Source organism: Mandrillus leucophaeus, unplaced genomic scaffold, assembly GCF_000951045.1.
Source record: "Mandrillus leucophaeus isolate KB7577 unplaced genomic scaffold, Mleu.le_1.0 Scaffold80, whole genome shotgun sequence".
In the NCBI taxonomy this organism is placed as follows: Eukaryota; Metazoa; Chordata; class Mammalia; order Primates; family Cercopithecidae; genus Mandrillus; species Mandrillus leucophaeus.
Window position 1 is genome coordinate 1,805,820 of NW_012108697.1, and position 15,879 is coordinate 1,821,698.

Genomic DNA, 15,879 nt, shown 5'->3' on the forward strand with positions numbered 1-15,879 from the left:
TCGCAGTGAGCCAAGATCACGCCACTGTACTCCAGCCTGGGAGACAGGGCGAAACGCCGTATCAAAAAAAAAAAAAAAAAAAAAAAAAGGAAGTGTGTTATACATGAAAAAGTGATCAATAAGTGTCAAGATGATGCCGAAAGATGAGATGACACTGGGGAACCACACTGAATGGATAGAATGGTGTGGACGTTGCAATCATTGCCACCGGGGACACTTAACATTCACGGAGTGTCTACTTGACTATCAGGCGCGGGCGGGACTCAGGATACACAGGCGAGTATATGGATCCCCGTGCCAGGGAAATCCCCAGTCGGTGGCCTCCTGGGGACCCCTGGGAATTGCAGAGTACGCAAGCAGCGGCCCAAGTTAGGCGAAGGGCCACTCCCTGGGGCGCCAGCGACACATACCCGCTTAGCCCCCCGCTTCGGGGGAGGGCGCCGTCCCCGAGGAAGGGGAGGTGCCGGGAGGGGCCCCCACCCCGACGCCAGCCCCTCACCTTCCGGAAACTCGGGTACTGACAAGTCCTGCTCCCAGCCGTCCACCTTCTGCAGATACTGGTAGACCAGGCTGTCCTTCTCCTGCTGGGTAACGGCGTCGAGCAGGGCGTACTCTAGCGAGGTCTGCGCGGGGAGCAGGCCGGAGAGGCTGCGGCCACGGGATCCGGGCGCCGCCATGTTTCCGCCGGGCTCCCGAGGCGGCCGCCGGGCTCGCGGGAGAGTCTCGCTGGGAAAGACAAAACGTTCACTGTCCTGTGGTTTCCAAACGGCGCATTCACTTCACCCTCCACTAGCCCCACTCCACGCCAATGACACTTTTTTCTTTTTAAAGCATACGTCCAAGTGCCAAAAGTCCAAATCGGCGCAGTTCCCGGGCACGCAATTAAACCGCCGTCCCGACCCACCCCGCCCCTTCTCGGTCCCCACGCCGCAGCCGAGCCTGGACATTGAGAGCGCCAGATTCAACATGGAATGAGGCCTCAGGAACAGCGTCCCAGAGGCCCAAAGGGAACCATCCCCCACCCTTCACATTGGGAATTAGCAGGCTTCCGAACAAAAATAAAATACAATAAATCCGTAGGACTTAAAAGAGCAACCTATTTTTTTTTTAAGTATTTTTAAAGTCTCTCTCTTTGACCAGCATCCGCCGATTCGACACGGCACTGACAGCGGGAAGTTGTTCCCGCCAAGACGCTAAAGGTAAAGGGGGTAGGGATAACCTCCAGAGAGAAGGTTTTGTAAGCTGGGAGTGACTGGCGCGAATGGCATTCACTTACAAATACAGCGTTTTGTCATCTGGGAGTGCTGAAAGTGCGGGTGCGAACAGATTTTTAGGTGGGGGTGCGGAGGGGAGCGGATGCAGCTGGAGCGGCTCCCTTGGGGCGCCGAGTGGCAGGTGGGCGGCGCGAGGGTCCTTGAGGGCAGACCTCAGAGTCTTCAAAAGGGGAGGACTCTGAGGGCTTTTTTGGAGCTGGCTGTGCTTCCTGGAGAGGGTTAAGGCCCCGCTTCCTGGCCTTGCAGCCTCTAATGCCAGAAGATAAGGGAGAGGCTGGCGTGTGACCCTGTTTTGAGGTGGACAGAGGGCTGGCCACCTTCGGAACCATGGGTGCAATACGGAGTCAGACCTCAATACAAGCCCACCGTTTCACATATTTGAACTTTTTTCACATATCTGAACTTTTCTTGTTCACTGTGCAGGGATTGTTCATTGCTGCTGGAGGAAGATCATGGACTGTCCCGGGAAACTGAAGTGGTTGAGTATCCACTAGTCGTGGATAATGGCAGTGACTTCGCAGTTTTTTGCGAATTACACATCTCTTTGATTATGTTGTGACTAGTTTTGTTGGTAAACTGAGATAGCCATTTAGTGTTTAGGATACCTGTTGATCCACTTGTCCAGGGAGTGTGGTTGGATTTATGAATTATTTGGACGGTTGTCCACTTGAGAGAACGACAGTAGCTTCATAACAATGTTACAAAGCTCATTCTAAGATTAAGCTGTTGAACCTATATTTCCCATTAGTGCTTAATTTTCGAAGTATTATTCTTATTTTTATGAATCAAGTCCTGGAAAAGGACAAGATATTTGAACGAAATAGCACCCATAATGGAGAACTCCACAGTTGCTGCTCCTGTGATAGGTTTATCTTAGTTTTATTGTGGTATGTATGGAACAGCAGGTGTTGTCAGATACAAGGTTTGTAGCTTGCCGATATGTGCATTACCAACATTCCAGATTCCCATTGAGTTGGTGGGGGTTTTGTTACCTTTGTTTTCCCAGCAAAATAATTCTATAACTTCTTGTGACAAGAAATGGACTCTCAATTTACTTAAGATTAATACTTCTTGAATGATAAAATCATTTTGCCATGTTAGAAGACATTTCCGAAGAAGACATTTGGGAATACAAATCTAAAAGAAAACCAAAACGAGTTGATCCAGATAATGGCTCTAAAAATATTCCAAAATCTGTTGAAAAAGGAACAGATGGAAAACACCAGTCAAAACGAAATAGAAACAGAAAAAGAGCCACAGAAGCTAAAGAGGTGAAGGACCATGAAATGCCCCTTGAAAATGCAGATTGTCAGACTTCTGTAGCTTCTAGTCAGAATTCAAGTTGTGGAGATAGTATTCAGCACACCCAAGACAAGGAGACTACTCCAGGAAAGCTCTGTAGAACTCACAGAAGCCAACGCGTGTCCCCAAAGATACGTCCAGTTTATGATGGATACTGTCCAAATTGCCAGATGCCTTTTTCCTCATTGATAGGGCAGACACCTCGATGGCATGTTTTTGAATGTTTGGATTCTCCACCACACTCTGAAACAGGTAAGACTGCAGAAAAGCTAGCAGTTTCTAAATCATCTAAAAAGTCTTCATTAGGTCAGACATACCAATTCAGTGAAACAAGGAAGGCAAGCAGTAAACTAAAAGAGAGATGGGACACTGGGAGACACCCCCCATACTTGTCAACGGTATAATAGTAAAGAAAATGGCAGACTAGAAAACAGTTTAAATACGTTGGGTTATTTCATAAAAGTTCCTAAGTATCTGGATTATTTCCCATAAATGTTAATTGAATCCTTACTATGCTGGGTACTTTCACACTGTTTACTTACCCGACTTTCACAACCACCATATAAGGTAGGTAGTATTGACATTTTATAGATGAAAGTTCTTAAAAGTCAAGTAACTTGCCCAGTTGGTTATTTTTATGGAACTCCTTAGAAAACTATAAATAGGCTGGGCACAGTGGCTCATGCCAGTAATCCCAGTACTTTGGGAAGTCGAGGCAGGCAGATCACTTGAGCCTAGGAGTTCAAGACCAGCCTGTGCGACATGGTGAAACCCCGTCTTTACCAAAAAAAAAAATACCAGAAATTAGCCAGGTGTGGTGGGCTACTTGGAAGGCTGAGGTGGGAGGATCACCTGAGCCCAGGAGGTGGAGGCTATGGGGCGCTGTGATCATGCCACTGCACTCCAGCCTGGCGGGGGCGACAGAGTGAGACCTTGTCTGAAAAAAAAAAAAAAGTATAGATATAGTATGGTTTCTAAATATGGTTATGTTTTAGTCATCATGCTAATGTATACAGGAAGAGGAACTGTGAGGGAGTCTTAGGTGATTAAGATTCTAACAATAAATGTGTCAAATGATAATAAAAGTATGCTTTTTTTAATCTTCTAAAATATGTAATAAGTATTTAACGTAGAAAATCCTACTTGGAATATATATGGACAACGGGTTGTTGTGATTATTTTTATATTTTAAAATCATTTATATTCCATATATAGATTGTTTCATCTAAAAAAGTTAAATTCGGTAAAATAAAAAAATACTCAATATGGCTTTCATGTTAGCTATGATTCAGAATAAATTTTATTGTTAACCTGTAGTTATTTTAAAGTACTGCATGAAGACACACACAAAAAAAACCTCTTCTTTAAATTTGGCATTAGCCTTTCCCATAAAAGGATAGCAAGTGAAAACCTCATAAATTTGCTAGTAATTTGCTTTCATGTAACTTGAAAATCAAGAATGGAAATTGGAGTCCGTGATTGAAGACCTTAGGGTGAAATGTCTTATGGATGAAGCCACCTCAAAAAAATTTTCCTTCGGTTTTTCACTAAACTCCTGTGAATAGACTCTCAGATGGCTCTCTTGAATTAAATTCCATTCTATAACAAATGCTTTTAAGAGGCATTTTTAAGTTAGGTTGTAAGCCATGACGTTTTCTAATTTAATATAAGAAATATAACATCCTTTTGAGGGGAGGGAGGTGTCATTTTTTGATAAACCTGGAAATTAACATATACAGGGATATGCCAAGATGGCTTATAGAAAGTTTCTCAATCATGGTAGTATGACAGGGAATAGTTTCCAAATTAGTAAAGCCTTATAATTAACCAATTTCTCAAATTCTATTCTTAGAATAGAATCTAAAACTTGTTCAGCGTATCAACAATTATAACTACTCTTATTAGAATTGTTACTTTTTATTGTATACAACGTGAATGTTAAATAATGGAACCCAATTTATACTGCTAATGTTGTCAAAGCTTAGTCTATTCTTTGATCCTGTAATTTTTTTTCTTTATTAAAATTTCAGAGTGTCCTGATGGTCTTCTGTGTACCTCAACCATTCCTTTTCATTACAAGAGATACACTCACTTCCTGCTAGCTCAAAGCAGGGCTGGTGATCATCCTTTTAGCAGCCCATCACCTGCATCAGGTGGCAGTTTCAGTGAGACCAAGTCAGGTGTTCTTTGTAGTCTTGAGGAAAGATGGTCTTCGTATCAGAGCCAAACCAATAACTTGGTTTCAAGTGATCCGTTACTGATGACACAGTATTTAAAAAAGTCTCCATCTCCAACCAAAGCCAGTGAAAAGATTTCTGCTAATATCCAAACGTCCCAACAAGCTCTACAATTTACAGAATTTGTTGAGAATGACAAACTGGTAGGAGTTGCTTTGCGTCTTGCAAACAACTCAGAACACATAAATTTACCATTGCCAGAAAATGACTTTAGCGACTGTGGAATCTCCTATTCTCCACTTCAAAGTGATGAAGACACTCATGATACCGATGAAAAACTGGATGATTCACAACAACAACTATTTTTTACCGAAAGCTCTAAAGATGGCAGCCTCGAAGAAGATGATGACAGCTGTGCTTTTTTTAAAAAACGACATGGTCCCTTACTGAAGGACCAGGATGAGAGCTGCCGCGAAATGAACAGCTTCTTAACTCAGGATAAGTATGATGAAGGATTGTATAGATTCAATAGTCTAAATGATTTGTCTCAACCTATTTCCCAAAATAATGAGAGTACTTTGCCTTATGATCTGGCATGTACTGGTGGTGATTTTGTGTTGTTTCCACCTGCATTGGCAGGAAAGCTTGCTGCTTCTGTTCATCAGGTAGCTAAAGCAAAACAAGATGAGCCAGAATTTCACTCAGCTCAATCACATAAACAGAAACAGGTAATTGAAGAATCAGCTGTTTACAATCAGGTTTCTCTTCCGTTAGTTAAGAGTTCAATGTTGAAACCTTTTGAAAGTCAGGGAGAAGGGTATCTTTCTTCCCAACCAACCCAAAGTAAAATTAGAAAATTATCAAGTGAGAACTTGAATGCTAAGAATAATACTAACTCAGCATGTTGCTGCAGAAAGGCATTAGATGGTGTGCCCGTTGGTAAAGCTACAATTTTAAGTACAGAAAACTTTTCTAGTACACCTGCTCCTAAGTATTTGAAAATATTGCCTTCTGGTCTTGAGTGTAATGCAAGACATCCTTCTACCAAGGTAATGAAGCAAATGGATATAGGTGTGTATTTTGGACTACCTCCCAAAAGAAAAGAAGAAAAATTGCTAGGGGAAAGTGCATTAGAAGGGATAAACTTAAATCCAGTTCCAAGTCCTAACAAAAAGAGGTCCTCGCAGTGCAAGAGGAAGGCAGAAAAATCTTTAAGTGATTTAGAATTTGATGCAAGTAATTTAAATGAGAGTCAGCTTTCTGTGGAACTTTCTAGTGAGAGGTCACAGCGTCAAAAAAAGAGACGTAAAAAGTCAAATTCACTGCAGGAAGGAGTGTATCAGAAGAGATCAGATCACCTTATTAATACTGAATCTGAAGCAGTCAATTTAAGTAAAGTCAAAGTGTTCACAAAATCAGCTCATGGTGGGCTGCAAAGGGGGAACAAGAAAATCCCAGAGTCATCTAATGTAGGAGGATCAAGAAAAAAGACATGTCCGTTCTACAAGAAAATACCTGGTAAGTTGAAATATCAATACTCGATGTATCAACAAAGACAACATTTTTGAACTTTGTGTGTGTGTGTGTGTGTGTGTGTGTGAGAAACAATTTTTCGTATGTGTTTCCTTTGCTTTTGTGATACTTCATGAGCCTCTAACGTAGATTTGGTTTTTGCCTATTTTATTTTTTTTTGCTCCATTCAGTTCATCAAGTTTCTATTAAACATGTCCTCTATGTAAGTGACTATACTAGTTAGGTAGATATTACAGGCTATAGAAAGATTAGTAAGAGAGGAGTAGGGATTCAGCTTAATACAAAAGTAGGAAAGGCATCTCTGTAAATAACTATAATAAAAGGCAGCCTCTAAATGCTTGTGAGAAATGCAAAGTACTAAATAGTTTCAAAGATGGGAAATGTCACAGGTTTTACCTATCATAGTAAATGCCAAAAATTTAAAAACCGTATTAGAACTTAGTTTCTCTGCCCTTTCATATACTCGGTTGCTGCCAGCATATACTTGGTTGCTGAAAGATTTTTAAAGTGCTTTATTGATGTTCTAGATCTATAATTTGTTAATATAGCATTTATATATAGAATAGCATTTATATACTTCATAACACAAGTGGTGTTTTTAATAATTATTTTGATCAATTTTCTGTACTTTATTTTATTTATTTATTTAGAGACGGAGTCTCGCTCTGTCACCCCGGCTGGAGTGCAGTGGCGTGATCTCAGCTTACTGCAAGCTCCGCCTTCCGAGTTCACGCCATTCTCCTGCCTCAGCCTCCCAGGTAACTGGGATTACAGGCACCCACCACCATGCCCAGCTAATTTTTTTTTGTATTTTTAGTAGAGACAGGGTTTCACCATGCTAGTCAGGATGGTCTTGATCTCCTGACTTTGTGATCCACCTGCCTCGGCCTCCAAAAGTGCTGGGATTATGGGTGTGAGCCACTGAGCCCGGCCAATTTTCTATACTTTAAATGATCCTAAAACCGTGTGTTGATAAGCCTCAGTAGAATTGAGAAGTTATGCTTATTTATTTGCACGTCACCAGTCAGTACACTTAATTATTTCTTGCATGAGCACATTTTACAACAGTATTTCTCAACCTCTTCTTCATCACTGCTCCTCTAAGGAACCTTTTTAGACATTTTTTTTCTTGTTTCCCACCCCTCTTCTCCAGTTTGACTGTGCAGCGAAATTCAAAGATGATAGATACATTGTTTGTGTCATATGTGAGATTATGTTGGCCCTCAAGCATTTTGGCTTCCTTAGATCAATACTGCCCCCATTGAAAATTCATGTTTTAGAAGAAAGTTAGCATTCTCCTTTTGCTGTTTTGCAGAAGTCAAGTGCTAAGTATTATGAAAGTATTAGTTAAAACAAAGAAGTAATTGGTTTGTAACCTAGAATTTTAAAAAATTCTTTGGTGCAGTTATTCACAAATAAAGGTCTCTATACTGAGATGCTTGGTAGAAACTTTTAAGACATTCTCATATTTAGTGTTACCTTTTGCTAAATTTATGTGGTATAAGTTTTTAAATATAGTTAAATTGGAAATAAGAGGTAAAGAGGATAGAGGGTTCATTCAGTATTTATCATCAAATTGGGTATCTTTGTTAGCTGTTGCTCAGCCTACTGTGTTGGTATTTTTATTGCAGGAACTGGCTTTACAGTTGATGCCTTTCAGTATGGCATGGTTGAAGGTTGCACAGCCTATTTTCTCACACATTTTCATTCTGATCATTATGCTGGATTGTCTAAACACTTCACATTTCCAGTTTATTGTAGTGAGGTAAGTTTTAGTATTCTAACTTTTGACTTTGTAGAATGCTGTGAATTTCTAAGCAATTTCGTTAAAAAAGAATAATTAAAACAGTCAGATCTTTCATTCTACTAGAAAAAAATATGAGAAAACATATTTCCACATAAAAGTTCTAAACTTAAACGAGTTAACATCAAGTTTCAGTTTTTAGAAAATATATGTTTTATTACATGGAAACAAAAGATAAACTATTTCATGAAGTACTAAGAACAAGAAGTTGCATTCAGTAAACATTCACTGAAAGCCTAAATGGATTCTAGGCAAAATACAGTCAGCCTGCTGTATCTGTGAGTGCCCTATCCATAGATTCAACCAACTGCAACCGAAAAGATTCAAAAATAAAAAATAATACAACAATGAAAAATAATGCAAATTTAAAAATATAGTATAACAACTATTTACATGGAATTTACATTGTATTAGGTGTTATAATTAATCTAAAGATGATTTAAAGAGGGGATGCATAGGTTATATGCAAATACTGTGCTATTTCATGTAAGGGACTTGAGCATCCTGAGATTTTGGTGTCCTCAGGGAGTCCTGGAACCAATCCCCTGCAGATACTGAGGGACATGACTGTATCGAGCTTCAAGGAGCTTATAACCTCCAGAGGAAACATTCATAAATAATGCCACATTGGAATTGGTATTATAATAGAAAAATGAATGGAGTACCTAGGAGTAGGGAGAAGAGATGTGGTAAAAGATACCTTGAGCTAATTATTAAAAAGTGAACACTTTAATGCTCATTACTAAAGGCTTGAACTAGAATTTGATTTAATCCTCACAACATTCTTGAAGCGTGCTTTAAGAATTCTTTTTATTAATGAAACACCTGAGGTTTGGAGAAGTTAAGTGACGTGCCCCAGGTCACAGAGATAGTAATGGCAGAGTCTGAACTTGTATGCAAATCTGTCTGATTTCAGGACCAGGCAGAGGAAAGAGCATTCTAGGTAGAGAATAAAGTTTATGTAAAGGCACAGGCACCTGAGAAATATGCCCATTCCAGGCACTTCAGATAATTCAAAATGGCTAGAACGTAAGGTAGGGAATAATAGGAGACAAATCCACAGGAATGGGCTGGAACAGATCACTCAGGCTTTTGTATGTCATAGTGAGGATGGACTCTTCACAGATGAGGTGAAGTCAGTGACGATGTTCAAGCAGAGTAGTGGCACAGCCATTATAGGAAATTCTTCCTGGCGTTGTGGAGTGTTTACTTAAATATGAGCAGGAAAAGGGATGTTATTAAGATGCTATGGTTCTAAACTAGATACGAAATAAAATACTTACTTTTTTTGTTGTTGTTGAGACAGAGTCTCGCTCTGCCGCCCAGGCTGGAGTGCAGTGGCCGGATCTCAGCTCACTGCAAGCTCCGCCTCCCGGGTTCACGCCATTCTCCTGCCTCAGCCTCCCGAGTAGCTGGGACTACAGGCGCCCGCCACCTCGCCCGGCTAGTTTTTTGTGAAATAAAATACTTATTTAGTGTTTTACTGCATCAGCAATAAGCATGTCCTGTTTTGCAGATAACTGGCAATTTGTTGAAGAACAAGCTTCATGTGCAAGAACAATATATTCATCCATTGCCACTGGACACTGAATGTGTTGTGAATGGTGTCAAAGTTGTTTTGCTTGATGCCAATCAGTAAGTATTAAAGTCATCTTAATAGCACATTTTTTAAATGTTCAAAAGGACAACACATTGGCACGATTATTTAATAACTTTTTCCATTATAATTAATATGCTTGATATTTCTTAAAACTTGAGTAAGATGTTTCTCCTTTGGAAAAATAATGTGCCCAATTATAGAAGCAGAGATTAAAATTAAAGGGATCCTCTAAATGTTATCTAACCCATTTTTTTATCCAGTTTAAATTACTACACTTGACATCTGAGATTCCATCTTATTTTTTAAAATACCTTAACATATTGTTGCTGCTGTTCTTTGCAAGATAACATTTTACCATTTTCTTTAGTATCATATATATAAATTAACAGCTTGTACTGCATTCGGATACCAGAGGGTCAGTTTTATCTCCTCCTACCCCTCTTTAAGAAATCATTCAGGCTTTAGATATTAAAGATTTGAAAGATTTTTTTTTTCTTGGAAATAGCCTCCATTTTTCCCTCTTTTTTTCTTTTAATATAAAGTACTATCAGCATTCATGTTGTCAAAACACATTCATGTTATCAACTCTGCCGCTTTCTGCTTTCCATAGAATGTTAGCCCTCTGTACCATAGAGGTCATAGATGAAGAGAAAGAAGACAAAATACAGGTTTCCTAAAATCCAGGCCAAGCTATTACATTAGGTTGCCTTTAAGTTTTTGTCTGCTAATTTTGCTGCTGTTTTTTTTTTTTTTAATTGCCAGTTTGAGTTCTGATTTTTTTTTTTTTTTTTTTTGAGACGGAGTTTTGCTCTTTTTGCCTAGGTTGGGGTACAATGGCACAGTCTCAGCTTGCTGCAACCTCTGCCTCCCAGGTTCAAGCGATTCTCCTTCCTCAGCCTCCCAAGTAGCTGGGATTACAGGCGCGCACCACCACACCCAGCTAATTTTTGTATTTTTAGTAGAGACGGGGTTTTGCTGTGTTGGCCTGGCTGGTTTCGAACTCCTAACGTCAGGTGATCCGCCCACTTCGGCCTCCCAAAATGCTGGGATTACAGGCATGAGCCACTATGGGTGGCCAAGTTCTGATTTTTAAAGTCAACTTTATGGGTTTTTCACCATAGATCACAAAGTTAGCATCAAGCTAGTATCACATAGTTTGATGTCTCAGGCATACAAAACAGTCTTACCAGGCATAATATTCCTAGGGTTCAGAGTTCATTTCCCAGGAGCCAGCCAAGGGCCAATCCTGAAGACATGCTTTTCTTGGGAACGTGTGGAGGTTGAGCAACCTGGGTCTGCCTTTCCTGCACATCAGTTCTTTTTATGATGTAAATTTCCTTGAGTTGAAGTGCCACATTTCCTCTGTAGTGCAATGCTATGTCATTGTGGTCAGCTAATAAAGTGTGCTAACTTGGTGATAATTGAAATAGATACTGTTCCTTGAGGTGCTTGCCTGTGTTAAGAACACTCCTTTGAAATTTGTGTTCAGCTGTCCAGGTGCTGTCATGATCCTCTTTTATCTTCCTAATGGTACTGTCATATTACACACGGGAGACTTCAGAGCAGATCCCAGCATGGAACATTCTCTTCTTGCGGACCAGAAAGTCCATATGCTGTACTTAGATACCACGTAAGAGAGGTTTTTTTTGTGTGCTTCCTTTTCCCACTGACAGCCTTTGCTCTCTGTATTATGGTTATCAAAATGACGGCTTATTGCCAATCATTATTTTAAGGCTCTTTATCAGAGGGCTGCTGTTTGAAAAATATATATATACTTGGTTAAGGGCAAATTTGAGATTGCATGTGTTAACTGACTACAGCTCTTTTTTTTTTTTGCGATTTATTTTTGAAAACATGTTATATGAGAATCCTGTTAAGGAAGAAAAACTTAGGAGCAAACTTTAGGAAGACACCCTTTTAAGAGTAACTGTGTAGCTACTAATTGTGAAGAGATGACAGAGGCCAAAATGTGATTCTGTTTTTGGGTATCCAAAGTTACTGTTGTTCTTTTCTTAAAAGATAATTTATAAGTGACAGTTTTGAATTCCTGAGTACTATAAATATAATGGCATAAGCCATTACATTTTAACTGTGTATGTATTTCTCCCTAGCTTTATTAAGTAAATAAAAATTGTATATATTTCTGGTATATGATGTGATTTTATATATTAAAATATCTCATCAACTTGTTAGAAATTATCTTAGCCATTTCAACCTGTTTCAAGGAGAAGTACGTTTGGGTGCGATATTTTAGTAAAAGATGGTCTTTCTGCATCCAGTTTTCTCACATTGTAACTGATTTTTCCACTCTTCTATATGAGTTTTAAGCACTGGATAAATTAAGAAAATAAGTTTTTTTTTAAAAAAAACCTTTTTTGTTACCTAGTTCTATTCTGATATGATTCTGAATTTCCTCATGGGTTTTTAATGAGAAAGTTTTTCTTCCTCTTCTTTAATGGTTGACTAGCAAAAACAATTCCAAAAACTGGGAAAAATGTTTGTTTTTTGTGGCTTATTACATTTTTAGTGAAAAAGTGCTTGCTTTTCATCTCAAATATAGATAGGTAGATAGTAGCTTAGAGTTAATTTTTCACTGGGTTATACTGTATGGAGATAGAACCAACTGGGTCTGTTGTATTTGTGTGTGTGTATGTGTGTGTGTGTGTGTGTGTGTGTACTCGTATACGTATATATACACATAGTATATATATTCTGTGTCTGTAAAGAATGATATTAATATCAACCATGTCAATATTAACTGATTTAAAACTGTTTCACTAAATTCATGTTTAGTTTCATTACTTTAATCATTTTTTATTAAGTCAATCTTTAGTCCAGATATAATCCTTATCAATATGATTTTTTGATAGTGTTTGGAGTTAAATAAAAGATACTGAGTTTTATAATTTATAACAAAAATAGCTGGCTTGCTAGAAATATTCTTGGGGAAAAAAGTCTTCAAAAAGAAAATTTTTTGAGAGTGATAAAAGAAATATAATGAAAAAGATATATTGAAAACTTGCAATTTGATCATAAGTTAGTAGTAACTGGTAAATAATTCTAACTACAAGCAGTGAGATAACTTGTGGTGTTAATATATTATACTGCTGTTGTATTTAAGTTGCTAACACTTGTTTTCTAAAATAGCATCCAGCTTAAGGTGATGGCTTTTTTATTGTTCTTTTAGTAAGTACCATGTTTCCATGTTACAGATATTGTAGCCCAGAATACACCTTTCCATCTCAGCAAGAGGTTATCCAGTTTGCCATCAACACTGCCTTTGAGGCTCTAACTCTAAACCCACATGCTCTTGTTGTCTGTGGCACTTACTCTATTGGAAAAGAGAAAGTCTTCCTAGGTGAGTGATAGGTGTATCTAATTTACATTAATATATTATGAAGATCAGATTCTTTTTGCATAAAACCCTTAAGTTTCTATTCTTGCATTTGATAATTATTTCCTGTAATGATTCAATATTACCTTTGAAGTTGAAGGAAAATTTGATAGTTTGAAACATTTAATCTTTGAAAGGTTTGACTTTAGGGAAACATTTGATAAGTGTGTTTAATTTAGGCTTTCTAGATATAAGAAATTTATAGGGCAACTGCCCATGCTACATTGTTATTTAGTAAACTTTGAAAGATGATTAATGCATAATTGTATTGCTGCATTCTTTGAGGATAATAATTATGTTAGCAATCAGTTTTAATTTTTGTTCCTAAATGATTTCTGGATGTATAACTTAGTTTGTCCAGGTAGTATTGTACTAATTTGCAAAATACTTTCTATTTCATCTTAAGTATGGCCATATTATATCGAACATTAAAGATGATAAAGCCGGGGCTTTTAACTTCTTCAAATTTAGTTCCTTCCCTTCCTCTATCCACTTTCTATACACTTTTGCAGTTTTTAAATAGTAAATAGTAAGCCTTTAAAACTAAATTATTTGGTTTTCTCACAATTTATTCCACACAGTAAACTAACAAAATGATTCTGTCTTTTTGAGATATCATGGTAAAAGTGTGAATGTTTTGAATTTCCTTTTATTTGGTAAATTCTTACCTTAAAATTTGCTTAAGCTGTAACTATTTTTTTCACAAGCTGTAAGCTTACTATTTTTAACCTTTTCTTTTGCCCATAGCCATTGCTGATGTTTTAGGTTCAAAAGTGGGCATGTCCCAGGAAAAATATAAAACTCTGCGGTGCCTCAATATACCAGAAATTAATTCACTCATCACTACTGACATGTGCAGTTCATTGGTTCACCTTCTCCCAATGATGCAAATTAATTTTAAGGTAAGCATTCAAGAGATACGTCTTTTAGGGTGAACTAAAAAAGGTAATCTAATGATTTTAAACTACATTTAACTTACAGGAATTCAATTATAATAGAGTCACCCATAGTAAAATTTGCCCTAGACAATCTTTTAAGAGGAATTTTAAATGTTCATAGTTTTTCCAGATGTGCAACTTTGTAGAGTAATTCATATGCCCACCAGAAGTTTAGGAAGTAGAGAACTAACATATAGGAAGGAACAAAAATGGAAAGGTATGCAGCTATCTGGTCATTAAAACCTTCAATTTTTAAGATCATTTTCCAGTTCTTTCTGGGTGAGTGGGGAAATGAGTGGAGAATCTAAGAGGTTCTTACTTTACTTCAGGTCTATTCTATTCTGTATTAATATTAAGCCTTTCTAGATTGATAAATATTGAAAATTTACTTGTTATGACAATTAAATGAAATAGTGGAAGTGTATCCTAAGAGGAAGTTTGAACATTAGTTCTAAAGTGTAAGTTAAGGCATATGGTATGACCTTGCTGGGATTTGGGGGCTTATTTGTCAGATTTATTCATATACTAACTAAAGTTTATTCCATATACTAACATTTTCACACCTGGCAATTGAATACATCAAACCTGTATATTAAAACAAATTCAGAACATAATGCATGAAAAAATGTATTTTCACATTTGTTATTGTGTTTATGAAATAAAAAGAATGAATGAAAGGTGAGGCAATGGAGGCAGGAAGATTAGAGCATGGCGTGAAGAGGGACTGGATACTTTGATGGCCAAAGGGAGGAGCATTGCTTGTTTGTTGACCATCAGAGATGAGGATTTTTATGTTGTGAGGGACAGAGAGAATCTAAGATAAGAGAATAATTGATGAAGTAAGGTTTCTGAGCAAGACCTGAAAAGAAGGTAATGAGGTGCATCCACTTTGAACAGGAAGAGGGCCACCTCTTCCTCTCTGACCGTTCTCTCACAGCCTACCACTCTACAGACTGTGCATTCTGATGCATATGGCCTTCTTGTAGAGAGCACATATTTACAAATCCCAACTTAAACAAGATTTAGATTTTCACTACTACTCAAGCGTAATTTTTTTTTTTTTTTTTTTGAGCAGTCTCGCCCTATTGCCCAGGCTGGAGTGCAGTGGTGCAACCTTGGCTCACTGCAACCTCTGCCTCCCAAGTTCAAGCGATTGTCATGCCTCAGCCTCCTAAGTGGCCGGAATTACAGGCATGTGCCAACATGCCCAGTTAATTTTTGTATTTTTAGTAGAGATGGGTTTCGCCATGTTGGCCAGGCTGATCTCAAACTCTTGAGCTCAAGTGATCCGCCTGCCTCAGCCTCCCAATGTGCTCATATTACAGGTGTGAGCCACCACGTCTGGCCTAAGCATAACTTTTTAATACAGAAATTCAAGTTGGTTTTTATAACTCAGAAATGTTGATGCTGAATGATTTTTTGAGGCTAGTGTCCTTGGAGGACTGATCTGGAGTCATTAAATCTATATTTTTGATAGTCATCAAGTCTGTATATTTTCACATCTAGGATTTTATAATAAAACACAAGTTCTTTGTGAAAAGGTCAAACTGTAAGGCTTCTTGGTGCTGATGGTATAATACATGATGAGAGATAGAAAAAGCTGAGAAAGGGCAGGTGGTTTCCATCAGGAGGTGGGGTTTACTGACCTCCTGCCCACTAGGCTGTAAGCTTGCAGAAAATGAAATCTGTATCCTCTTTTCCTCCACACTAACCCTAGCAACTGTGTAACACCAGAATGGATATTTACTGGTATTGCCTTCAATCGTCCCTCCCCTTCCTCCATTAAAGTGACTGGGTATTGGTTTTTTGAAGATTTCTTTTTTTTCTTTTAATATTTGTTTATTAAACATTCCAGCA

At 38.2% G+C, this 15,879-nt stretch overlaps 2 protein-coding genes across 2 annotated transcripts in view; one reads left to right on the forward strand and one right to left on the reverse strand.

Moving 5' to 3' along the window:
* The window catches only part of NHLRC2 (NHL repeat containing 2), a 57,204-nt gene extending 56,142 nt beyond the window's left edge, over window positions 1-1,062 (reverse strand). Inside the window, exon 1 of the mRNA XM_011967504.1 lies at window positions 500-1,062. Coding sequence (XP_011822894.1) covers window positions 500-677 — 178 coding nt within the window. The 5' untranslated portion in view covers window positions 678-1,062. The remainder of the gene's footprint in view (window positions 1-499) is intronic.
* A 218-nt stretch (window positions 1,063-1,280) lies between these two features.
* DCLRE1A (DNA cross-link repair 1A) overlaps window positions 1,281-15,879 on the forward strand; it is a 23,359-nt gene continuing 8,760 nt past the window's right edge. Inside the window, 8 exon segments of the mRNA XM_011967503.1 lie at window positions 1,281-2,828; window positions 4,607-6,271; window positions 7,918-8,051; window positions 9,607-9,725; window positions 11,180-11,320; window positions 12,903-13,048; window positions 13,832-14,015; window positions 14,307-14,317. Of these exon segments, the coding sequence (XP_011822893.1) occupies window positions 2,369-2,828; window positions 4,607-6,271; window positions 7,918-8,051; window positions 9,607-9,725; window positions 11,180-11,320; window positions 12,903-13,048; window positions 13,832-14,015; window positions 14,307-14,317 (2,860 nt within the window). The 5' untranslated portion in view covers window positions 1,281-2,368.